Source organism: Lithobates pipiens, unplaced genomic scaffold (genome assembly GCF_037356315.1).
Source record: "Lithobates pipiens isolate NorthernLeopardFrog02 unplaced genomic scaffold, aLitPip1_a1.2 Scaffold_1, whole genome shotgun sequence".
NCBI lineage: Eukaryota > Metazoa > Chordata > Amphibia > Anura > Ranidae > Lithobates > Lithobates pipiens.
The window spans coordinates 87,154,130-87,181,443 of NW_027507685.1; the positions used below are offsets into that span (position 1 = coordinate 87,154,130).

At 44.7% G+C, this 27,314-nt stretch overlaps 1 protein-coding gene across 2 annotated transcripts in view; it reads right to left on the minus strand.

Annotated features, from left to right (window-relative positions):
• The window catches only part of LOC143942767 (moesin), a 191,876-nt gene that overhangs the window by 135,842 nt on the left and 28,720 nt on the right, over positions 1-27,314 (minus strand). The window contains exon 1 of one of the 2 annotated variants that reach the window (XM_077464195.1): positions 6,904-7,101. The exons of the other annotated variant lie outside the window; for it this stretch is intronic. Coding sequence (XP_077320321.1) covers positions 6,904-7,026 — 123 coding nt within the window. The 5' untranslated portion in view covers positions 7,027-7,101. Of the gene's footprint in view, positions 1-6,903; positions 7,102-27,314 lie in introns of those variants that run through there. 2 annotated transcript variants of the gene reach the window in all.

Consider the following 27,314-nt stretch of genomic DNA (forward strand, 5'->3'; position numbering starts at 1 on the left):
GTCTTTGTATGCTGTAGTATTAACAGTGCGTTTTACTGGAAACACCTGAGCTCAGTTATTTGGAGAGAAGTCTAAATTCTTTTGACAGTACAGTCTACCAATATGAAGCCTCAAATAGGTGAGGTGGGGAAGGGACAATCTTCACATTGAATATTAGCCGTCTATCTCTGTTTTCTAAGGCAGCAGTCCCCAAACCCTCGGAACACTACAGGCAATTTAGGAGGGAGGCAAAAAAAATTCAATGGCACTGCACATTGAAATACATTTCCATGGTATGGGCAGCTTGCTACACAGTGTCATCGGTTGCTGTTGTGCTGGTGCCCGGCCCACCATAAAACACAGGGCTCTGATCTAGGGTTTTTTGGCCTCCAGATGTAAAGCTCCTTAGCTGTTGGCAAAGCACCATGGCCGCTCTGGGGATAAATTAAGAGTTGGGCACGGTTTTAAAACCGTGCCCTGGAAGTGAAATAAGTTTCAGGTCTTCAGGATTTTTTGCAGTCAATGGGAAAATTTCCCTTACACTGGTGGCCTTTATTACAGTGGTGGTCATAATGCCACCTTTACATATACCTAAAAGTAATCATTGGAATCATCCAGGTGGCTCTGCCAAGTGGTGTTAACCTTGGATCCATGCAAGCATCATCAAATAGAAGGTCAACCAGCCACAGCTCAAGGAACCTCTAGTAACATCTGGGAGGGATCCCAGAGTTCCACAGGACCCTGATTGAGTGTGCCTGGGTTAAAGCTTATTTAAATGGATACATTTGGAGGAGCATATACGAGTTGACACCTGTTAATAGTTCAGATGAATTAGCTACACCGCATGGTAAATAGTTAATGAAAGTTAGCGAACTGAGTAGTCCACAGATCATGAACCAGTTGTGATCTCGCCGCGTTTGTCTACTTGGGCAGGGAATCATAACCACACAGCAGAGGCCAGAAAAAAAAAAAAAAAAAAAAAAGGAAAGAAACTTAGGGGTAGAGATGTTCAAAAAAGCTGTTTTTTCTACACCTCTTTGTGCTTTTATAGAAGAATTTTCATTGAACAAATGGCATCTATGTGTATTATGCCTGTTAGGCTGAACAGGCCTCAATTTAGGACCAATGTTAGCACAAAGCAAGTAATGCATAGTTTAAAGGATTATACTTTAATACATCATTAGAATTAAAGTGTATACCTGGACATCACCCATATTTAACTCCAAGCCTCCATGTCCTCCTATATCATGCCCAACCTTTTTTCTTTTATCTTGTTCTTCTAGTGAGAAACTACGAGAAGGTTAGGAGCTCTCTGGGATTAAATTCACTACAAGCCCCAAACATCCAATCGGTAACAAACATTAAATCACTTAAGAGGAAGTATCTCCGACCTCTTTCTCTTTGGGACCACATGTCCCATGATGCAGTACCAGGGCACGCCACAGGGGGCCGCTGGGAGACTGGGGACATGCCACAGAGGGCCGCTGGGAGACTGGGGACACATCGAGAGACAGACCGGAAACCTATTACAGGAGACTGCTAGATATCACCACTATAGCAGGGCAATAGGAAAAGACAGATTAGTGTCTAAAAGGGCCAGAGGGATGCACAAAAGGTGGAAAAAGGCCGCTAACTGAGCGGTTACGCCTTCTAGAAATGGAAGAACACACAAATGCAAATTTCATGAATAGCCTTTAATTAGCTGCATCTAATGAATCGGGGGGCTGCACAGCTAACAGGATTACGGATCGTCAAGGCGAAGCGATGACTATGCACGTCAATAATCAAGTGTTTTCCACCGAGTGTACAAAAACGCACTCACCCAAAACACTCACCAGTCAGTGCGGCACCATTAACCAGTTTATAAACTAGTTCACCGTCAAGTCAACCCTTACCCTTTGGCCTGGCCATAAATATAGAACTCCCAGTGGAGTGTGGCCTCTTGCTGTACGTTGGGATAAAAACCTGCACCCAAAGCAGAAAGCCACTTCCAGCCGAGTAAACAAAAGTCTCATTAGGCCGAGGCAAAGAGTATGTGTGTGTTTTAACAGAAAGGCGTGGGCTGGGGGAGTTGGGGGGGGGGTTACTAAATTCCAGTTTTGGCAGAAATACAATGAATCCCTTCAAAAAGAGAGTCAGCAACAGCGAACACAGTATAATAAGCGGCCCTCCTGAAACATATAGTTAAGTCGCTGTGCCTTCCCGAAAATGTTAAGACATGGCTTATATACAATCCTTTTATCTATAAATGGTATATTTGGCCAGAAGGAAGGCGAGCTTTTTAATCCGACGAAGAGTGTTTATTTGAGAAATAAATAAAAAAATCCCCTATATTAAAGGATGTCTAAATCCCCCCCCCCAAAAAAAAAAAGTCATATATTGCAGCTTACCAGTCCCTGGTAAGGGACGGCTGCATTCGTTTTCTTTTTTCAAATAGTTTGATCCTTTATTTTCACCTAGTAATCCTGCCAGTAGCATACTTGGTGTCTTAGGGCGGATCTCCAAACTGTGGCCCCATAGGCTGGATGTGGTCCTTTGCTTAACTTATCCAGCCCTTAAGGCACTATCCCCCCCTCCCCCAAACAATGCCAATGATGGGACATTCTTTCTCCCACTGACACCAAAGATGGGACATTCTTCCTCCCACCGACACCAAAGATGGGACATTCTTCCTCCCACTGACACCAAAGATGGACCTCAGATGATGTCCTCTGACGAAACGTGTAAGCCGGAGCTTGTACTGCAACCAAGCTATGCTAGCTCACACACACACCCCCGACTGTGTCAAGTGGTGTTTTTAATACATTTTTCATAAAATCATCTGGATTTACACGAGTACCCATTTCTTTTGTCCATGAGGATAACCTGCGGTTTACCACAGAGGCGGCAACTACTGCAACTTAATCTATTGGGAACGGCTTAGCCCCCCAGAGGGGCACAAGGATCTGGATATCCCATTATGTGCTGAGCTAAGGAGGAGGTGAATGCCCTGGGAGGACTGCCACTACACTCACTGCATGCAATTTATCCCTGCAGGGGTGCAACGATCTGGTGAGTGGCCTTTTCGGCAATTTGCCAAAAAGAGAAAAACGGCCGCTAATGGAGCAGAAAATGGGGGGGGCTCCACCCCCAGTCCCTGGTGCCGCCCATCACGGGGGTGTATAGTGCAGAAGAGAGCCGCCACCGCCTGGTTGATTAGAGCGCTGGGAATATCACAGCTTTCATTTCAATATCTGTGTGTTCTCCGCGCGTGCCGTCACATACAGCCCTTCCCCCTTGTCCGGGGGACTTTGATAGACAGATCACCCACCCCAGGATTGGACGGGTGATCTCTCTATCAAAGTGCCCGGACAAAGAGGAGGGGCTGTATGTGACAGCGCGCGGCGGGGAACACACAGCTATTAAAATGAAAGCTGTGATGTTCCCAGCACTCTAATCAACCAGGCGGCAGTGGCTCTTCTCTCTCTTCCCCTGCCCAGGCTAGCTGCACTGGGGACGCTGGCTGGCTGCATCTGACAGGCACTGGTAAGGCTGTATTGATCTCCTGTACCATGTCCCCAGTCTGACCATCGCCTGTACCATGCCCCCAGTCTCTGACCATCTCCTGTATAAAAATAATTTTTTTTTTTTAAATAAGTTTTGGTCATTTTCGTATCGGTTTCAGCACCAAAAAACCTCATTCGGTGTACCCCTATTAATTCATGCTGCACTTTCATGATATAGTTGTTGAGATGAATTGTTTAGGATGAAATCTGACTATAATTGCTGATTGGGTGAGAACATTCCACTATTACATTAAGCACATTCACACTGCAGGGTGACACACCAGTTAGCAACTGGCACTAATAGGACTTTCATTTTGTATAAACTCATCTTAAGCACAGGCTGAGAACACCCGTTATGATATTTATTTTATTTGTGATTAACCATACTATCTAGCACTCACTACTCAGGCCTTAAAAAAAAAAAAAAAAAAAAAAAAAAAAAAGGAGCGATTCACTGTGGAGGATTATCCTTCAGTTGATGGCAGTGTCTTTTCACCCATTTATTGCACATTCACCTGGAAAGAGTGACCCATTGCGGAGGAGCACTCTTCAGGTTATGGGCAGCGCCACCCACCCCTATATTCATATCATTTTCACCAACGGCGGGACACTCTTCCTCCCCCCGCCATCAACGATTGGGAAACCATTCCTCACACCAGCACCAACAATTGGGAAACCATTCCTCCCACCGGCACCAACGATTGGGAAACCATTCCTCCCACCGGCACGAATGATGGGGCAGCATATATTTTCAGGCACCCTAGAGAATAAAATGGCCGTCGTTGTAATACTTTATATCACACCATATTTGCGCAGCCATCTTACTAACGCAATTTTTTTTGGGGGGGGGGGGGGGCACACTTAATTAAAAAACACCACCACAGTAAAGTTGGCCCAATTTTTTTCTATATTGTGAAAAATGTTACGCTAAGTAAATTGATACCCAACATGTCAAAATTGTGCCCACTCGTGGATTGGGCGTCAAACTTTGGCACTTAATCTCCATAGGCAACGTTTAAAAATTTCTACAGGTTACCAGTTGTAACTCAGGAGGTCCTGTGCTAAAATTATTGCTCTCGCTCTAGCGATTGCAGCGATACCTCACGTGTGGTATGAACACAGTTTTCATATGTGGGCGCCACTTACATATGCGTTCGCTTTTGCACATGAGCTTGGAGCTTACATTTTTTTTTTTTTTTTTTTAATAAATATAAAAACACCTTTTTTGCTTTGCATTTTTACACTGTGGTTTAAAAAAAAAAAAAATAAATAAAAATAAATGCATGATAGGACCTGTTTAAAAATGTGAGATCTGGGGTCAAAAAGACCTAATTTACACATTAAAAAAAATAAAAAGTCCCTTTAAGGCCATTGGGTGGAAGTGACTCTTGATGTCGTTGCCATCATCCAATGGCATAGAGTCGAAGGATCATCTCCGCCGCTACCGACGGCTCCGGTAAGTGGCGGAGACAACAAGGACGTGGCGGGGGGGTGCTCACCTCTCCCGGCAAATCCACCACGGCGACCACTTTTACCATAAAGTGGACCACACGCCGAAATAACAGAATACCAGGGTTATGGCAGCTATATGCTGCCATAAACACTATTTAACGTCAAAGGGCCGACTTAGAATGATGGGAGGCGGTTCAGAAGTGGTCAAAAATCATATGGAGACTCCTGTCCTAGAGTGATATTGCTCAGTCACTGTGCTGTATTTATGGAGGAGTAGCATTGTGACCCTAGAACAGGTCTACAGAACATTCCAACCCTCCTTCATAACATAACATAACATAACATAAGGAGATGTTCTGTAATCCACAGAGATAGCCAAGATCAATGGAACTGATTTAAGTGCAGCACATGAAGTTATCAGCTCACTAGATTTCTGGAAGGATCAACCAGTATTTATTTTGTACTTAAATGCTAAGTCTCTCTGATGAGATTTCATGTTCCAACCATATTTAGGGTGGAACATGAAACATGTTTGCAGTCCACAAAACGTACTCCCCTTACTGAATCCAGGGGCTCGTCTGGGAGAGCTGTGAATGGATAAACTACAAGTCCCATCTTCCCCTGCCAGAGTAGATCTCAATGGAGCAAAAATGCAGCGATGTCTCCCCACACTTGTAGGCCACCGACGCTTCCTCCAGCCCCGTTGGCCACCGACGCTTCCTCCAGCCCCGTTGGCCACCGACGCTTCCTCCAGCCCCGTTGGCCACCGACGCTTCCTCCAGCCCCGTTGGCCACCGACGCTTCCTCCAGCCCCGTTGGCCACCGACGCTTCCTCCAGCTTCAATGCAAAAAATTATTTATAATGCAATTGTATTTTTTTTTTTTTTTTTTTTGGTATGACATCCTACAAAAGGTCCTAAGCCCAAAGAGATAGCTGGGATTGATGTAACTGATATAGCAGCGCAGGAAGTTATTGGCTCACTACATTTCTGGCAGGATCAATCAATATTTATTATGTACTTAAAAGGCTAACCCTCGCTAATCATATTTCATGTTTCACCCATATTTAGGGCAGAACATGAAACATGGTCACAGCCTACAAAACGCATCTACCCTTACTGAATCTGGGGGCTCATCCAGGAGATGTGTGAATGTGAAGACCTCAATGAAGCACAAATGCAATGCCACTGCGCTTTTAGTCCTTTGACACTTCCTCTAGTCCTATAATAAAAGTTGGTACCTTGGTATGGAACTGCGGCTAGAGGGATAGTCTGCAGAATTCTGTGCACTGCATGCATGATCCACGTGTCTCCCCGTGTTATGAAGGGGGGGTGTTCTGTAGTCCTTTTCCAGGGTCACAATACTTAGTAACTGTACTGTATCTATGGAGTAGTAGCATTATCACCCTAGGACAGGACTACAGAACATGCCACCTCTCCTTCATAACACGGGGGGGGACATTCTGTAGCCCAAAGACACAGCTGGGATCAATGTAACTGATATAAGTGCAGCATAGGAGGTTATCAGCCCACTCCACTAATATCTGGCAGGATCAAACAGTATTTATTTTGTACATAAAAGCGCAAAGCTCTAACCCTATTTAGGGTGTAACATGAAACATGGTCACAGTCCACAGCGCCCAACCCACAAAAAGTATCCCCTTACTGAATTTGGGGGCTCGACTGGGAGATCTGTAGAGAGAGACTACAAGTCTGAAACTTCTTTGTTTTTTTAGTAGGCCAAAATGGAGTAAAATAAATAATAAACTATATTATATTTTTATATATATATATATATATATATATATATATATATATATATATATATATATATATATATATATATATATATATATATATATATATATATATATATATATACATACACACACACATATACATACACATATACATACATACATACATACATGCTTTTCCAGGCTGGATCTCTCTAAAAATTCCAGGAGTCCAGCGCTGTTCTGCTTTAGCATTGTCCACCACCACATCGAAAGCTGACTGTTTCTTCTTGGTTCTTGTACTTGGACCCTCATGACTCAGTGTGTCCTAGATTGTCCTGAAGCCTCCCGAGATGCCTGCTATAAGCATCACTGGAGGCTTTGGGCATATGAGAACGTCACTCACCTAGGCAAGGTGTACCACTCCCCCCCCCCCCCCCCCCAATACAAAAACCAAGGAACAAAAAATGGGGTTGAGGTCCACGTTAATATATACAGGATGAAGGGGCAGTCAATTGTGATTTTTGTAAGCCACGCTGAGCTTCTCCAAGTCTGGAGGCAGTGTGAGAGAGGAGGAGAACACTGGAGAATCACCTACAAAGGACCAGTCAGATGGCCAAATAAGGATTGGAGCAGAACAGCAAGCCAGGAAAAGCCTCAGCCGCTTACGTAGCCCATAGGAAGACTTTAGTCATCCATTTCCTACTGAAGCTCTGGAGACATTCCAAAAAGCTTTCAGCAGACAAAACCAAACACTAACTGTGTTCCCATTCAGCCTTCACATACACACTCTGCTTGGTTGCAAAGCACGCACCCCACTCCATTAACGTGTAATTACAATGGTATATCAAACAAGAATGAAAAGTAGCGGCAAATAATTATGTAATAATAATGTTTTGGCACTGCGGCACCATGTGTGTTGGCATGTATGTTAGAAGGTGCGTGGGGATGCCATTAAGAATTAGCAAGGTCCTTGTTCAGGCACTTCCTGTTGTAGGGTAGCAACACTTAGTCCCCATCTCCCAATTGTGGCCCTGTGCCGTCACTCTGTCTCACAGGCTTCCATAGAGCATCTATTTTGACACACATTACATTGGCAAGGCCCAGTGGTGATCCTGCCATGAAGGTCCTTGTTTAGGCACTTCCTGTTATAGGGTGACAACACCATGTCCCTGTCTCCCAATTGTGCCCTTGCTGTCACGGGGCCTTGCATAAAGAGAACCTATTTTGCCACACATTACACAGACATGGTCCATTGTTGTCACCAGGTGATCCTGCCATGGAAGTCCTTGTTTAGGCACTTTGTTATAGGGTGACAAAGTTCTGTCTCTGTCGCACAACTGTGCCTCTGTGTTGTCACACGGGCTTCCGTTGAAAGCGCCTATTTAGACCCACATTACATTGGCATGGCCCTCTGTTGTCACCAGGTGATCCTGCCGAGGTGGTCCTTGTTTAGGCCCTTCTTTGTATGGGGTGACAACACTATGTTTGTCTCTCAATTGTGCCCTTGTTTCCACTCTGGCTTCCATAGAGAGCACTTATTTTGACACACATTACACTGGCATAGCCCACAGTTGTCACCAAATGATCCTGCCACGAAGGTCCATGTTTAGGCAATTCCTGTTATAGGGTGACAACGCCATGTCTCTGTCTCTCAATTGTGCCCTTGTTGTCACTTGGACTTCCATAGAGAGCCTATGTTGCCACACATACAGACATTGTCTACTGTTATCTGGTGATCCTGTCTAGAAGGTCCTTGTTTAGGCACATCCTGTTCTAGGGTGACAACGCCATGTCTCTCTCTCCCAATTAAGCCGTGTTTTCACGCTGTCTTCCATAGAGAGCGCCTATTTTGCCACACATTACACAGACATCGTCCACTGTGGTCACCATCAGGAAAGGCACCTGGAGAAACCACCAAGCAGCCATCATTGGAGTAGGACAGGAAGTGGCTGCAGAGAGGCATCCAGAGATCAGTAGTACAAAGATGTAACAATTGAGGAGAAAAGGGAAAAAAATAAAATAAAATCACAGTAGCAAACTAAAGTTTTTTTATTTTTTAAACACTGTCTGAGAGGAAGGTGTATCAATGAAAATAAGTGACCCAAGAATCTAAAAATAGCTTTCTACTCGTCTGATTCAAAGGTCTAAAAATAGAACACGGCAGCCCTAGACAACGACACGATGGACAAGACCTACACATAAAAATCAGATTATGAATCACAAAGCCAAAATGGACCGTTATGATGCTGTTAGAGAGAATGTCATCTTTTTCCATAAGTAAGGAGCGAACACTGGCACGGTCCCCTCAATAGGGAGGGTGGGTGTTGAGCGATCGGTTTAAGAAAATAATAAACGAATGGGTGATCTGCTGCCATCTCCTCAAACTCAGTGTTGGCCTTCAACGCTGCATCCACTTCTGTGCAAGTCAACTTTTACATAAGTGTGTATATATTCACCCCCACCCCTTTTTTCCCTGCATCCTCTTTGCAGCTACTCACTCTAGTGATGGCTACATGGCATTTGTTGACATTCCTTTGCAAACCCAGATACTACGTTGTAAAATTAGCTGTGATATCATCACTGAACTGTACATAGCCCAGGCAGGGAGCAGAGTTGTGGGAGGTCCCCACCCCCTACAGGGTACCTGCAGAAAAAAAAAAAGTTTCCATCTTTTGTTTAGGCATTACAGAGGGCCACCAATCTACTTCTCGGGCTCAAAGATGGCACAATCATGTAAATCTTGGTACCTGCACAGTTCTTGGTGTTCACAAATGTCTGACAAAAAAGGTCAGTCCCTGCTGTGACCTCTCACCTACAAACTAAGTTACAATGTACAGTCTGGTCACTGGGGGACAGGAGACTGAGGAAATGCTTCCTCCTGCCTGCAGCATACTAAATAGCAACATCTCAGCCTAGGTTAGGCAAAGTCACTGGACTGGGGGTCATTTTTGTCCTTGGGCTCCATTGACGTCGTCCCGTGCACGAGCGGCCTGTGCGCCCCCTGAGGGGCGCGCGCGGCGCGCTCTGTGATCGGCGAGTCTATGAGACTCGCCTGATCACCGATCCGAGCAAGGGGTCGATCCCGACCCCTTATGTGATCAGCTGTCAGCCAATGACAGCTGATCATGTGATATAACGGAGCCGGTAATCGGCTATTATTCCTCCTCGCGCTGACAGCGCGAGTAGAAGAAAAAAAAAAGAGCCGATCACCTGGCGGCCGTGATCGGGACATCAGTCCCGATCACGGCCAGCCCTGCCAGTGCCCACCTGCCCCCTGCTTTGGCACATCAATAAAAAATGTGTCACCCCCCTGTCAGTGCCACCCAGCAGTGCCCACAGTGCCACCCAGCAGTGCCCACAGTCTGCCTCAACTAAGGTGCTGCACCCCAGTGCCATATATCTGTGCCCATCAGTGCCGCCCAGAGCCATCAATCAGTGCCACCCATCCGTGCCGCCCATCCATGCCGCCTTATCCGTGCCGCCTTATCCGTGCCCACCAGTGCAGCCCATCAGTGCCCACCAGTGCCGCCTCATCAGCAAACTATTAAACATGATTTTTTTTTTTTTTGCATCTTTTTTTGTTTGTTTAGCAAAAAATAAAACTCCCAGCTGTAATTAAATACCACCAAAAGAAAGCTCTATTTGCTGGAAAAAAAAATTATAAAAATTTCATTTGGGTACAGTGTTGTATGCCCGCGCAATTGTCATTCAAAGTGCATCAGCGCTGAAAGCTGAAAATTGGTCTGGGGCTGAGGGGGGTTTAAGTGCCCAGTAAGCAAGTGGTTAAAGCAGCCTAATCAAATAAATGAGCTGCCAAAATACCAGAATGTTGGTACCATTGTCCTTTCACCACACATTAACCACCTCAAAACAGTGCAGTTACACCCCCTTCCTGACCAGACCAATTTTCAGCTTTCAGCGCTCTCACAGTTTGAATGACAATTACTCAGTCATCCAACACTGTATCCATATGAAACTTGCGTCCTTTTTTCCACACAAATAGAGCTTTCTTTTAGTGGTATTTAATCACTAGTGGGTTTTTTATTTTTTGTGCTATAAATAAAATAAAACGTAAATTTTGTGAAAAAAAATGCCTTAGTTTCTGTCATAAATTATTGCTAATTAGTAATTTTTCTTCATAAAATTTTGGCCAAAATTTATACTGCTACATATCTTTGGTAAAAATAACCCACATTAGTATATATTATTTGGTCTTTGTGAAAGTTATAGAGTCTACAAACTATGGTGCCAATCACTAAAAATTGATCACTTCTGATCAGGCCTTCAGTACATCAGGTGTATCTCATTTCTTGAGACACTAACAAGTCAGGAAAGTACAAATACCCCCCAAATGACCCCCTTTTACAAAGTAGACATCCCAAGGTATTAAGTAAGTAGCATGGTGAGTTTAAGTTGTCATTTTTTCCCACAATTCTTTGCAAAATGAAGATTTTTTTTTTTTTTTTTTTTTACTAAATTGTCATATTATCAGGTTATTTCTCACACACAGCATATGCATACAACAAATTACACCCCAAAATACATTCCGCTACTCTTCCCGAGTACGGTGATACCACATGTGTGAGACTTTTACACAGCCTGGCCACATACAGAGGCCCAACATTGATGTAGTACCTTCAGACGTTCTACGAGCAAAAATGACGCATCTCATTTCTCAACCACCTATTACACTTTTGAAGTCCCTGGAGTACCAGGACCATGGAATTTCCCATAAAATGACCCCATTTTGGAAAGCAAACACCCCAACGTATAATCTGTGAGGCATAATGAGTCTTTTGAATGGTTAATTTTTTTCCAGAAGTTTTTGGAATATGTGGAAAAAAATTAAAACGCATTTTTTTTTTTTTTTTTTTTTACACAAAATTGTCAATTTATAAGATATTTCTAACACATAGCAAAAATTACATCCCAAAATACATTCTGCTACTCTTCCCGAGTACGGCAATACCACACGTGTGAGACTTTTACACAGCCTGGCCACATAGAGAGGCCGAACATTGAAGTAGTACGTTCAGGCGTTCTAGGAGCATAAATGACACATCTTATTTCATTCCTACCCATCACACTTTTGAAGGTCCTGGACCACCAGGACAGTGCAATTACCCACAAAATGACCCCATTTTGGAAAGCAAACACCCCAACGTATATTCTATGAGACATGGGCTGCAAATAGGTACTCGGGTACTCTGATGGCCTGGTGACAGGTACTCGGGTACTCATATGGGCGGTGGCAGGTACCCTGATGGGCCGGGACAGGTACTCGGGTACCCTGATGGGCCGGGACAGGTACTCGGGTACCCTGATGGGCCGGGACAGGTACTCGGGTACCCTGATGGGCCGGGACAGGTACTCGGGTACCCTGATGGGCCGGGACAGGTACTCGGGTACCCTGATGGGCCGGGACAGGTACTCGGGTACCCTGATGGGCCGGGACAGGTACTCGGGTACTCTGATGGGCCGGGACAGGTACTCTGATGGACTGTGATTGACAGGTACTATGAGGGGTGGTGACAGGTCCTCTTTATTGGGGGGGGGGGGGGCAATCAGTATGTTTGGTGTACACTGTATGCGGTAACGAGATGTTACCGCAATCTCCTCACACACGATCGGTGTGTGAGGAGGAGAACCCGGTAACATCCCGTTACCACGGTTTGTTTACATTTGAGTGATCAATGGCTGTTTACCAGCGTTGGTGACGAGCAGTGTTCCCGGGGAACACGCCGCCACCGACGTGATCGCGCGCATGCGCCGTGCACGTTCGGGATGTTACCATCTGTGATCGGCCGTGACTTCATCACGGTCGATCACGTGGTAAACAGCCATAACGAATGGCTGTTCACCCCCTTCGGTGGCGAGCGGTGTCTCCGTGACACGCCGCCACCGAAGAAACAGGGATGCGCGCGCACGATCGCGCGCATTCCCTGTTTAAACGGGAGGCCGTCATATGACGGCCTCCCGCCACAATAGGTGCGCCGCCTGGCCGTCATTTGACGGTCGGCGGTCAGCAACTAGTTAAATATATCTTGCCGCCTCAAAACTATTCTGGAGGTGCATGAGAACAGGAACCATGCTGTACATGAGGTAGACTGCATTGGGCTGACCACATTTGAAGCCCTAGGCCTCCAGAAAGCCAGACCTACTCACCTAATTTCCCAATTTTGCACCATCCTACTTACTTACGCTCACCCCACACTCCCAACTACATCTCAACTTGGGAAAATGACCTAGACTTCATTTGTTTGGGAAAACACCACCAAAATATTTTCTATCGGACTACGTTCAGGAGTAGCATCCACAGCACAAGAAAAAAAGAACTATGAAATGCTGGTACCATTGTACCAATCACACAATACATACAATATATCCTGCCACCTCAAAAGTATCCTGAAGGTGCAAGGGGACAGGAACTATGTTATACAGAAGGTGGACCAGCCCACCAATTCACAAGTTCTGGACCAAGTCCTGCATGCCTTTGACAATTCACATGGTCATAAGAAAGCAACACTAGTGTCAACTAAGATTGCTTTGCTCTCTATACTCCCAGGCTGCATCGCTTCAGCCAAGGGCTTGCTTTGCTTTTTCCTCCTAGATGTTTGGAATGCGATACCACAACATTGTCACCCGTTCTCTTCAACATTTACATCTGCCCACTCCTCCAAATCATCAGATGCTCAGATCTCTGCTTCCACTCTTACGCTGACGACACGCAACTTTATTTCCGGATCAATGGAAAAAAAGATCACCAACAACAACTTGAAAACTGCCTCAAATCAATAGAGGACTGGATGACCACCAACTCCCTCCAGCTGAACGAATCAAAGACAGAGCTTCTTATCTTACACCCAAATCATAAGTCCGCAACCAAAACCTCCTGGTCTCCACCAACCGTCTTTGGGCAGACTATCTCCCCAAAGACCAAAGCGAAGAGTCTCGGGGTTATTTTAGACGCACAAATGTCAATGGATGCGCAAATAGGATCTGTAGTCAGTCGATCTCACGATCTGCTGCGCATGCTTCGCAGACTCATCCCTTTTATCCCAAAGAATGACAAAGCAGTGGTAGTTGGAACAATCATTAATTCACGACTGGACTACGCAAACTCGCTTTACATAGGATTACCACAATATCAACTTGCGCGATTACAACTGATCCAAAACACGGCGGCAAGGCTGATAACAGGAAAATTAGAGTTACGCTTACCGGTAACGTCTTTTCCAGTAGTCTTTCAGGACAGCCACTATGAGAGATAGACTCCTCCTCTTCCTCTGGAAACACTGCGCCAGCCCATAAATTCTTACTTCCCCTGCCGGACCTCAGTTATATCGAGAATACCTCCGGCCAGCTGGGGAGACACAAGAACACATTAATAACATATTTATCAAATACTATTATCCTGCTGCGCTCTGGTCTTTGTAAGACTCCCCCCAATTTTCGGGTGGGAACTAGGGCTGTCCTGAAAGACTACTGGAAAAGACGTTACCGGTAAGCGTAACTCTAATTTTCCCCTAATCGTCTTTCAGGACAGCCACTATGAGAGGATAAGCGAGCACTTACCAGTTAGGGTGGGACTACAGCTTGCAAAACCTTCCGCCCAAAGGTTTGCTCACCTGCCGACACCAGATCCACTCTGTAGTGTTTAACAAAGGTGGAATAGCTGGACCATGTTGCTGCTTTGCAGATCTGTTCTGGCGTCGCTCCTGCTCTTTCTGCTTGGGAGGCTGCCATAGCTCTAGTGGAGTGTGCTTTAATACCCACTGGGATTTCTTTCCCTGCTGCTGAATAAGCCTGCTCAATGGCTACTCTGAGCCACCTAGCAATAGTGCACCGGGACGCTTTACAACCTTTCCTGGCCCCGGAAAACAAAACAAATAAGGAATCTGACCTTCTGAATGCCTTGGTCAGTTCCAGATAGTGTAGGATACATCTCCTAACATCTAAATAATGAAATCTTAATTCCTTCTCACCGGAGGGATTGGGACAAAAAGAGGGCAAAACAATTTCCTGGCTTCTATGAAAGCTGGATGCCACTTTCGGCAAAAAGGCTGGATCGGTCTTTAAAACTATCTGATCCGGAAAAATAACACAAAAGGGAGCCCTGACTGAGAAGGCCTCCATCTCACTGACCCTCCTGGCAGTTGTTACTGCTACCAGGAATACTGTCTTCAGAGTAAGCTCTCTCAGAAAACACTCCTTCAAAGGTTCGAAGGGGGGTCCAGTTAAACTCTGCAAAACTAAAGATAAATCCCATCTGGGAAAGGACAGACCCTGGACCGGTCTCTGTCTGGACAGGGCCCTAAAGAATCTTACTACCCATGGATTGGTAGCCAAATGATCCTCCAAAAAAACACTAAGGGCTGATACTTGGCCTCTAAGGGTACTGATGGATAACCCCTTATCTGCCCCACGTTGTAAAAATTCCAACACTGCGGAGGAGCTTCGTACAGAGAAAGAGCTCTCTGCGCACCACTTGTTGAAACGTAACCAGACCCTTTCATAGATCTGGCGAGTTTCCTTCTTCCTACTGTCCAGAAGGGTAGAAACTAGTCTCTCTGAGAATCCTTTAGATTTTAACAAACCCTCCTCAGTAGCCAGGCCGCTAACTTCCACTGGTGTACCTGTGGGCATAGGACTGGCCCCTGAGAGAGGAGATCGTCCCGAAGGGGCAAGAGCAGGGGAGGTTCTATCGCCAACCGTTTTAGTACTGAGAACCATGCTCTCTTTGGCCAATGTGGAGCCACCAGAATCAGAGATGTGTTTTCCATCTGAAACTTCCTCAGAACTGCTGGCAACAACACTGGAGGTGGGAAGGCATAGCAAGTTCCGAAATGCCAATCTTGGCTCAAGGCATCCACCCCTAGAGCTCCCTCTCCCCTTTTTAGGGAGAAAAAACAAGGGGTTTTTGCATTGTTTTTGGACGCGAACAGGTCCACCTCCGGAGACCCCCATCTCTTTACTATGAGATTGAAGACCTCCTGGTTGAGAACCCAATCGCCCTCCCTCAGCTTCTTTCGGCTGAGAAAGTCTGCTACTACGTTTTTCTCTCCCCTCAGGAAAACGGCTGAGAGCGAAAGGGTGTAGGTCTCGGCCCAGGACAGAATCTCTGTTGCTAAAGACAACAGGGTTCCGCTTCTGGTGCCACCCTGTTTGTTCAGATAGGCCACTACGGACGAATTGTCCGACCGCACCTGAATGTGGTGACCCTGAAGCTCCTTTTTGAAGAATCTGAGGGCTAGTCCCACTGCCCTCAATTCTTTCCAATTGGACGATCGAGTCAACTCGTCGTCTTCCCAAGTGCCCTGGGCTAGAAGGGAACCCAGATGTGCCCCCCAGCCTTTTCCACTTGCATCTGTGGTTACTACCCGAGAAACCGGGATGAGCCACAGACGACCCTGCGACAGATTTGTCACTTTCCTCCACCACCAGAGGGATCTTTTTACCTGGAGGGGAATATGTACCAGGGTGTCTAGGGCCTCCTGACTGTGGTCCCACACCCCTAGGATGAAGGTTTGTAGGGGACGAAAGTGTAGCCCTGCCCACTGTACTGCTGGAAGGGTGGATGTAAGGAGACCTAGTACTGACATCAGAACCCTTATGGAAACCAGCTGATTGCTTTGAAGAGAGGCCACCGCACTGTCCAGTTTTTGTACCTTTTCTTTTGGCAGAAAAACTCTCAACAGTGTTGAGTCCAACAGAAAACCTAGATAGGAGATCTGTTGTGAGGGGATCAGGCTGGATTTTTCCAAGTTCAGAAGCCACCCCAGGTCTGTAAGGACCCTTTTGGTTAGATTGAGATCCTTGACCAACTGCGCTGGGGATGCTGCAAACAGAAGCAGGTCGTCCAGGTAGGCAATTACACATACCCCCTGGAGCCGAAGAAAGGCCATGGCTTCTGCCAGGACCTTGGTAAAAATGCGGGGTGCAGAGGATAGCCCGAATGGCAGGGCCTGAAACTGAAAATGTATTGTTTCCCCGCCCAGATCTATGGCAAGGCGTAGAAACTTCTGCGAGGCCTCCGCTATAGGGATGTGCAAATACGCGTCCCTTAGGTCCAGAGACACCATGAAACAGTTGTGGGGCAGGAGCGCTTTTACTGAAAAGATCGATTCCATGCGGAATCTCTTGTATGTCACTGAAGCGTTTAGAGGCTTTAAGTTCAGAATCAGCCTGAACTTCCCTGAGGGTTTTTTTACTATGAAGACGTGAGAATAAAACCCCCTTCCCTCTTCTGCTCTCGGGACCTTGCGAATAACATCCTGATTCTCTAACTCCCTCAGAGCTTCTAGCAAGGCCTCGGCCTTTACCATGCACCTGGGTAGATGCGTGACAAGTAGCCTTTGAGGGGGTGGTCTTAGGAATTCCAAGAGGTACCCCCTTCTTATTACCCCTAAAATAAATTGATTGGGGGATATTGCTTCCCACTGTGGAAGAAAGGCCCCCAGTCTTCCTCCCACTGTAGTTGGACTGTCACTGGGTTTTACTGGGCTGGATAGGAGGGCGAAAAATCGCCCCTCCTCTGCCCCTGCCTTTTTGGGGCCAGGTTTTCTTTTTTGTCTCTGGTTTAGAGGTTTCCCTACGCCCCTGCGGACGAAACCCCTTCTTTGTTGGTACAGGGATTTTCCGCTTGAGAGGAAAGGACTTTTTCCTGTCCGCTGTCCGGTCTAGAACCGTCTCTAGCCCTGGGCCAAAAAGGAGGTCCCCCGTGAGGGGAATCCCACAAAGTTTTATCTTGGAGGCATTATCCCCTGGCCATGTTTTTAGCCAGAGGGCCCTTCTGGCCGAATTGGCTAGAGCCGCCGTTCTGCCCGACATGCGGACGGACTCAGCAGAGGCATCTGCTATGTAAGAGATCCCTCGCAGCATAGTAGGGAAGGATGACAGAATGGTTTCCTTATCTGTGCCTGCCTCAATATGTTGTTGGATCTGTGAGAGCCAGTGCTCTAAATTGCGAGCCACAACCGTAACTGCCATTTCAGGCTTAAGATTGCCAATGGCCGAGTCCCACGTCTTTTTAAGAAGAGAGTCAATCCTTTTATCCATGACATCTGCCAAGGCCCCCATGTCTTCAAACGCCAAGTCTGTGTGTCTGGAGACCTGGGAGAAAGCGGCATCCAACTTGGGACTTTTATTCCAAAGGCATGCCGGGTCCTCTGAAAATGGGAACCTTCTTTTAAGGGATCTGGATAAAAAGGGTTTTCTCTCCGGATCCTGCCACTCCCTTTTAACTGTTTCCATTAACACATCGTGTACTGGAAACACCCTTCTCTTTGGCTCCCCCAAACCAGAATACATTTGGTCATGCAGGGTAAGGGGCTTTTTATCCGTCTGGATACCGAGGGTTGTATAAATTGCCTTTAAGAGGTCCTCTACCTCATCAAGGGATAACTTATATCTGGAGGCTTTCCTGGACCCATCCTGGTCCTCCCCCTCGGAACCCTCCTCGGAATCAGAAGAGGAACTGTCTGGAAGTTCCCTATCTGTCCCTGAAGGGCCTGCAACCTCTGTCCCCCCTACACTAGGGGGTTGGACCGGGGCAGAACTCTGTGCTAGAGGTGGGGTTGTATCCTGGGGAGATGGACCCGTGGGAAGCTGGAATTTTTCAAAAAGGGACCTAAAAGAAGAGAAGGTGGACGAGAGCTCTTTAACTGAAGCTGCTAGTCCTGACTCCTGTTCAGATTCCCTTTCCCTAACAAGGGAGTCAATACAGCCTTTGCACAACACCTTGGTCCAAGATTCCCCTAAAATGTCCCTACAGGAGGCACACTTCCTTCTAGAGCTATGCGTAGACCTAGTTTTTTCCGCAGCTTTCTAAAAGAAAGGAGAAAGAAAAAACAGAAAAAACAGAGTCAATCAAAAGCTCGGGATACAACCCTGGGAGTGCACTAGACCCTTTTTATAAAACGAAGGGATCTGAGCCTCCCCTCCCCCCTGGCCACCCAGGGGGTCTGCCCCCCCACCCATGATAGAACCATACATTGGGGTGGGGGGGATCCTAGATAAAAGAGAACCCCTCCCCAGGGCGCTCTTACCTTAGGAATGCTGGAGACAGAGTCGGTCGTTTGAGCCTCGGCTTCCGACATGACTGCAGGTGGCTGCTTAACACCGAGTTCCACGCTGCCTGCGCGCGTTCTGAACTCATCTCCAGCTTGTGCCCGGCCCTCCTATCAGCTCCACGACCCGGAACCGGAAGTCGATCGAGGTCAAGCCTTCGTTTTCCGCCGGATACGACGTCGCCCGTCGTTCGGCCCGCTCGGTTCAAGAAAAAAAAAGGAGGCGGACTGTACCCCCGTACAGGGAAATCATCCGAACGGCTTGCCAGCTGCGTCCCTGTAGACGCGATAGGAGTCCCCCACGACCTGAAGCCGCGCTCGACTCGGAAGGGGTGGCAGTACCTGGTGAAGGTAAGTAAACCGTTCGACCCGTCCGACACGCGGACGTTGGTTGCGAACGGTTTGAACCCGGCTTTTTTAAAACGAAGCCCCTGCTTCTATCCACCGGGCTCTTCAACGTCAAAATGGCCACAGCCTCCCCGACTGATCGGCCTAGTTCCTTGCACAGTGTCTCCCCGCCGGAGGAAACACTAATAACTGAGGTCCAGCAGGGGAAGTAAGAATTTATGGGCTGGCGCAGTGTTTCCAGAGGAAGAGGAGGAGTCTATCTCTCATAGTGGCTGTCCTGAAAGACGATTAGGGGAAAAAAACCCTGGGAATCCATCTCTCCTTCACTGAGGAGCTTACATTGGCTAACCGTAAAAAAATCGGATCACGTTCAAGACCCTGTGCCTCACCCACAAATGCGTGCATAGAGAAGCTCCGCAATACCTCATGGAGAAAATAAATCATTACACACCAAACCGCAGTCTTCGATCAGCCAACAAAAACCTCCTCCTTGTGCCCAAAGCCCGGTATAAATCCAAGGGTGATCGGAGATTCGCTGTCCAAGGGCCTCGGCTATGGAATGCTCTACCAATCAACATCCGCCAGGAAGAAAATCACCTGGCTTTTAGGAAAAAACTCAAGACCTTCCTCTTTTAGCAGATGATCAAAGCTCGCCACAGCGCCTAGAGGCGATTCAGTTCGCATTGTGCGCTATACAAGTATTTCATTCATTCATCCAACATTAAAAATTACCTTCTAAAAAGCAGTAGACCACCTGTGACCATCTCCAACATTTACAACAGACAGCTTTTCTAAACCTCTTCAACACAGAAGAGCCCTTGAAATAACTTTCTGGTCTCAGGGAAACCCTGCTAAAAAAAATAAAAAAAAAATAAAAAGAAAAAAATAAAGAAAAGAAAAGAAAAGAAAAAGAAAAAATTAATTATACCTACAACTCAATATACATTAGTGTGATGGTCAGTGGAAAGAATTCTCCTTACATGTGTGGTCAGTGTGAAGAATGTTCCATTCAGATAGCTAAAAAATAAAATAAAAAAAAATCAATGGTGTCAGTGGGAACTTATCCCAGAGGCATAAATTGCTCAAGGAACTCATAGCAACCTCAGGAGGAACCTTTGTTGAGAAACCCTGATCTAGAACTACTGATGGCTCAACATCATGATATTTCCTGTATATTGCTACAGGGACCACTTGGGTTGTTTGCTTGGGTACCCCACAGTTCAAACCCATTACCACATAACCAGTCTTGTTCAGATGGAAGGTTACACAACCCTCTCTTTCCATCTTATGTGCACTCTCACTTCTGTTTTCTCCTTTCTCCTCCATTTCTTTCTAACTTCCTTTTCTGAAATCCATGGCCAAAGAGCCTGAGTGCCAACCATCACAGTTAATAGTGACCACATACATACCATCTTCTTCCTCATTAGTCGCCTAGAGTCAACTTGAACAAACCTTCCCTGGTATATGCCTTTACATTACCAGACCAAGACTTAGACCCACTTTCTGAAGATCTGACCGGTTGTTAAAGGGTGTCCCTTTTTGGAGAGGTCTGAATGGCTACATTACTGATCCATTGTGTACTCTACTACCTAAACCACTCTGAATGGTGTGTTGATCGATGGAAGTGCCTCAGTAAATCTTTGGCAAAATTACTTGATGCTAAAGTACGGCTTAAATTTGGTTTTGGCAACTAACCAAAGATAAAATTCTTGTCCATGTAGGGCAGTAGTCTCCAAGGTGCCAGCTTTTGTGTGCATTTATCTGGCTCTTGGGGGAACTATTCCTCTTACTGGTACGAGGCACTATTTCTCCTACTGACACCAATGGGGCATAATTCCTCCCATTTGGCATCCAATGATGGAACATTATTCCTCCTACTGAAACAAACAGTAGGACACTATTCCCTCCACTGATACCAAAGACAGGGAACAATTCCTTCTACAAACACTAATGATAGGGCACAATTGATAGTTTTTACTCCTACTGACCGCCAAGCCAGAGGCATTGTTTACTCCCACTGACACTGGGGTATTTTCTAGTTCCACTGGTGTCAGTTCATTAGGTCTTCACTAGGTCTATTAGGACCGTGCCAAAAGTTCATCGTTTACTCACACTTGGGGTATTTTCTAGTTCCACTGGAATCAGGTTAGACCGGCTCCCCTATAGTCTGAAGAAGGACAGTAAACTGGCCCTTTGTTTAAAAAGTTCGGAGACCACTTATGCAGGGCAAAGTAACAAAGTAAATATGTTTGGGTCCTATGAGCAAAAACAGTTTGCATTTATAACATTTTTGGAAAACATGATCATCAGCATAGAAGGGATCACGTAGGACATGGGTGCTGAACCTGTGGCCATCCAGCTGTTGTGGAAGTACCATGAGGCAGTGCAAGGCGGACAGTTACAAACATGACTCCCAAAGGCTGAGGCATGATGCAACTTGTAGTTCTGAAACATCTGGAGGGCCACGGGTTAAGCACCCATGACAAAGGGTGACCATACGGGTTACAATCTGTACAATCTCTTAGGGCTCATGCATTTCCAGGTACCCGAAAACAACGGCAGTTGAAGCACAGAGGCTAAACGGTTAGCGTGCTAGGTTCAGACCTTTGTGATTGGCAATTTGGTAATAGCGCCTCATGCATCTGCTCTGCACCGACCCACATGGTGCTGTGGCACATTTTTGGAAAAAAGGGTCAGGGACATCTTTTGGATGTTTCTCACACTGAATTTAATGGGCTGCCCTACATCCAAAAGCACAAAAAGTGCGCTTGGCTCTCTTGAACCTAGCCTTAGATAATCTTTCACCAAAAGTAAGCAATAGGTGGACCAACCCAAACAAAACAGTGTATGGTCAGATTCACATGGGTGGTTTTGTGACACTATTAAAATGGCCCCCTAACAAATGGCAGTAGCAGGAATCCATCGCACATACACTACATTACCTAAAGTAATGGACGCCTGTCTTTACACGCACATGAATTTTAATGGCATCCCAGTCTATGTCCGTAGGGTTAAATATGGAGTTGGCCCACCAGTGCACAAAGCAAGGTCCATAAAGACATGGATGAGAGAGTTTGGGGTGGAGTCCTAACCTCAACCTGATAGTCTTCACCCCAATTCATCCCAAAGATGTTCTATGAGCCAGGCCTTCTCATCCAAACACCAGTGCCTGACCTCACAAATGCGCTTATAGAAGAATGTTCAAAAATTCCCATAGACACACTGCTAAACCTTGTGGACGGCCTTCCCAGAAGAGTTGACGCTGTTATAGCTGTAAAGGGTGGGCCAACTTAATATTGAACCCTACGGGCTAAGACTGGGATGCCACTAAAGTGCATGTAAAAGCAGGCATCTCAATACTTTTGACAATATAGTTTATTTCTATTTACATATACAAGGCTGATTGAAACTACAACAAAAGTAAACACTAATCCTGTTATCAGTCTATAGGCAAATACAAAAAGGTAAAGAACAGCAAATGCTTCACAGAAATTATGGCAGCATATCAAAACCGAGGAATGTGGTTACAAATGGAAATAAAGCAGAATTCCCATCATAACTATAAAACAAATGGAGAAAGAAAAACAAAAAAAATATTTTTTTTTTAGCTGCAACAATTCCCTTTAATCCAATGCTGTCTCCTGCAGTACCCATTTCCCGCCACAAGATGTCCTCAGTCTGATGGCCAGCACCCTTTAACACACTTCCTCCCAGACTGTCATAGGCCCGCCCCTAGCCTGTGAAGGGGAGACAGCACAGTGACAAGCTTCTCTCTGTCACTTTGCTTTCTCCTACAATCAGCATGCACTTTGTCAGCACATGAGCTGATTGGCTCCTTGTGCTGCTTCCCTTCTTCAGCAAAACAGTGAAGCATTCCAACTGGCTAAAAAAAAAAAAAAAAACAGAACCGTTTCTGACACTAATTGTATCATTTCACTCATTATTATTTGTACTTTACTACTATAAACATTTGAATAGTATCCGATTAGCACAAAACTTGTCACAAGAGCAGATGGTGAGGATTTAATTAAAACTTCATCGCAATAACTAGAGTTATGTACACCAGTTAAAGGAGACCTGTACTTAAAACTAGAGTTCAGCCTTCCTATTGGTTGATAGCCAGTGTTGCCCTCATCACCTGACCCTGCCTGCTGATTGGTTATCAACCAATAAGGAAGGCTGCATTGCCCATTCAGTGGTGCCCCTCTCACCTCACTTGTTGATTGGGCATTAAAAGAGCAGCAGCAGACTGAGGGCATCACTCTGCTCAACTTGCTCCTAAAAGCAAACAGCAACATATTCTTTGGAAAAGCTCCACTGACCCCTTAGCCCCCAGTCCAGTGACCTTGCCTAGCCTAAGATGGCATCAGCAATCCAGTGATCCCGCCTAAAGTTCAGAGACCTTGCCTAGGCCGAGATGAGGTCACCACACCAGTGACCTTGCCAAGGCCAAGAGGAGGTCACCATGCCAATGACCTTGCCGAGGCTAAAAGGAATTCACCAACCAAGTGACTATGCCTAAGCTGAGACAAAGTCATCACACCAGTGGCCTTTGTCTATTCGGAGGTGATTTCACCAGGCCAAATACATTGCCTAGGCTGAGGTGATGCAACCAGACTGCTGCAGGCAGGAGCATTCGCTTTGTCTCTTCTGTCCTAGTGATCAGACGGCAACATTATAACTTTGTCTCATGTCACAACATGGGAGACTGCAACAGAGGCTGATCTGTGTCAGACATTTTTGAACACAGCCAAGAACCGCACTGACAATAGGATTTCCACAACTGTCATCTCGAAGCCGGGAAATCTCAGTCCAGAAGATAGCTGGTGACCCTGGATGATGCCTAAACAAAGATAGTGCCATCCCTCTGGATAGGAAAGTAGATAGAGGATTCTACAGGGACAATACTATGATCTCTGTGAGAGGTAGTAAATATCAAGAAGTGTTATACTGACATAATTTAGCATGCTGCACTGATCCTATAAAATATATCTGATACTAAGGGATATCCTCAAACCATCACATGTAATTTCACTGCAAATAAATTGAGGGGTGTTGCTCGTGTACAGTAAAAATGACTGCAGGACATTTATGGAAGCCAGCGTTACTCAACACTATAAATATGTACATTTGATTCTTCACAATTCCGCTCTGAACTGTGAAGTGGGGCTACACCTAGAACAGCAACTCCGCGGCTCACATCCTGCCGGATGCAGACAGCCAGCTACAAGGCGTGGCGCAAGTATTACACATCCACCGACTACTGAAATCCCCCAGATCACACAAAGAGGGAGCTTCAGAAAATCCGGAAAAAAAATAAAATAAATAAATAATTATGATAATAATAAAGGAACAAAGGCACCCGAGCAACGTCTGGGACAAAACCAGTCTGATGTACTGAGCCATTTCTTCTATCTATATTACATTATCCTACTCCTGAGGCATGGCTGCAAAACTCATATCTAGAACTCGGTGCTCTAGCTCCTCAAATAAAACCAAAAAAGAGAAGAAGTCCCAATTTTTTTTTTTGGTAACACATTTGGTATTTTATATGTGGTGCAATTAAGAGGAGGTAGGTCAGCCCCATCAGTCACGAATATGTAACCTTTATTAAATATGTCTTTCTGAAGGCCAGTTTCTAATTTTCTTCTCGTAGATTTGCACCAAGTACAATGGTCACCACATTTGTAATCTGTAAGGGGGGGGGGCAGTCTTTCTACTGACCACAATACAATCAGGTCCATCTTTCAATACCAATGTAAAGGTGGTCCTCCTCCCGTTGTCTGCCAACGGAAGGGGCGCTCTTGCTGATAGAAGGAGCTTTCTTCCCACCAACGCAAGGAGCTTTCTTCCCACTGGCCGCCAACGCAAGGAGCTTTCTTCCCACCAAAAAAAAAATAAATAAAAATAAAATAAAAAATAAAAAAACACCCTTACACACAGTATATATTCTGCATACAGAGAGTTAAACACCAGGCCTAAATCTTTGCAGCATATTCCCGATTCTTTATGGAGTTTTGGGGAATCATCATTTTCTCAGTTTAGAAAAAAAAAAAAAGAAAAAAAAAGGAAAAAAAGTGCATTCCCAGCTCTGATAAATTTCCTTTCCTGTAGAAGATGGATAGACTAGTAAAACAAAGAAAAAATAATGGAAAAGTCTTAAAGCATAAATAAATAGACCAATTAAATAAAAACATCAATAAATATAAATAAGAATCTAAAAATAAAAAGGGAAGGCCTAAAAATGAACAATGCATCTGCATGGTAGATTCTTATTTATATTTATTGATGTTTTTATTTTATTGGTCTATTTATTTATGCTTTAAGACTTTCCATTATTTTTTCTTTAATGTATTATATTTATGTAAAGGTATTTAATTTTATTTTTTTCATTTTGACGTCTTTCCTTTATTCCCCCCCCCCCCCTTTTATTAATTCTTTAAAAAAACAGAGCTTCCCCCCTTCCGCTGCCATATACTGTCAAAATGGTGGCGGCAGCACCCAATAGCAGATTGGAAAAAAAAAACAAAAAACGGCTTGGGTGAGGACACTGCTGGATTCCTGGACAGGTAAATACCCCAATATTAAAAAAGTCAGCAGTTGCTGACTTTTTTTTCTAAAGAAGCCTGGAGAGCCTCTTTATGATTATTATATTCATCAATATATTGTTGTTTTTTTTTTCAATTTTATGTCTTCCTTTCAGGTTTTCAATAATAATAATAATAATAATAATAATAATAAAAATAATGTCTATTTTTTATTGCTCTATTAACTTTTTTATTTTTTTTACTTCCATTTATATTTATGCTTTATTTTTATTTTTTTGTCTTCTCTATTTTTTCTTCCCCTATTTAGATTTCTTCATTTTATTTTTGGGTCTTCCCTTTATTTTTTCCTTTAGTTTTTTTTTATTTATTTATTTTTATTCCATTTTTTTTTTGCCTTACTTTTATTTATTTTTTTCCACTCCTTTCTTTCAAACTGTTGATCCTGCCAGTTACAGCCTACAGAAGAACTTTGGGTGACAACGCTGAATGGCCTTCCTAGCTCCCTGTCCCTCCCACAAAAGCAGCCCTCAGAGGCTGCGCTTGTATGGGACAGCGGCAGCACAAGGGACAAGGGACAGATCATGTTGCGTTGGCGGCAGGCATGAGTAGAGCACCCTCTATAGGCTTTAAAAGCTAATATTTTTATTAATAACAACAAATCTAGATTCTTTTATTCCAGTAAGGCACTTGTTGAACCTTTGCGCGCATTCACACTATGGGAGGTGCGCGTCCAAGTGCCTGCGATTTTTGCCATGCTCTTACGGCAGCCCATTAATTTCAATGGGCTGCCCTAGGTGGGTCTGACTAGCCCACCGCTTAAGTGCGTATAGACACATTTTCATGCGTTTAGGCACATCAGATATTTTTCTGTGAAAGGGGTCTCTAGAAGTGGCATTTAAAAAACGATCAATGGGCATCAGGGCTTAATGTATTTTTACTAAAATTATATTATGGGTTTAATAAAAGTTTAACAAAAAAAAACAAAAAACAAATGCAACTGATAACATTTTATTCTTTCAAAATAACTAAAATAAAAATCAAAACTGTATATGCATTTTCTACGTTTAATAAAACAAATGTTTAGATGTCTGAGGAAAGACATTATATATATCTTTTTAAAGTATGACTCCTCAGTAGACGCAGGGAAAAAATAAATTATATATATATATATATATATATATATATATATATATATATATATATATATATATATATATATATATATATATATATATATATATATATATATATATATATATTTATTTTCCCTGCGTCTACTGAGGAGTCACACTTTAAAAAGATTTTATACAGAAAAATAAAATATTTTGTCTTTCCTTAAACATCCGTTTTTAAACGTAGAAAATGCATATACATTTTTTATTTATTTTTTTAAAACACTGTAGCAGTACTGAACTGTAAGAGAATTGCTAGCAATACTTAAGTCTCATCTTCTTTTCAAGCCCAAGCCGACTTTACACTTTCCATTCAAGTACAAACTTGAAGGAGTTGGAGCTTGAAGAACAGCGGCCAAAAATGCCTCCATTCAAGCTGGAACAAGGTTCGGTTTTCATCACCAACTGCCAAGAGCCCCCCAGAGGATGCAAAGTTTTCACTTCTATGCCGGCAGAATACAAAG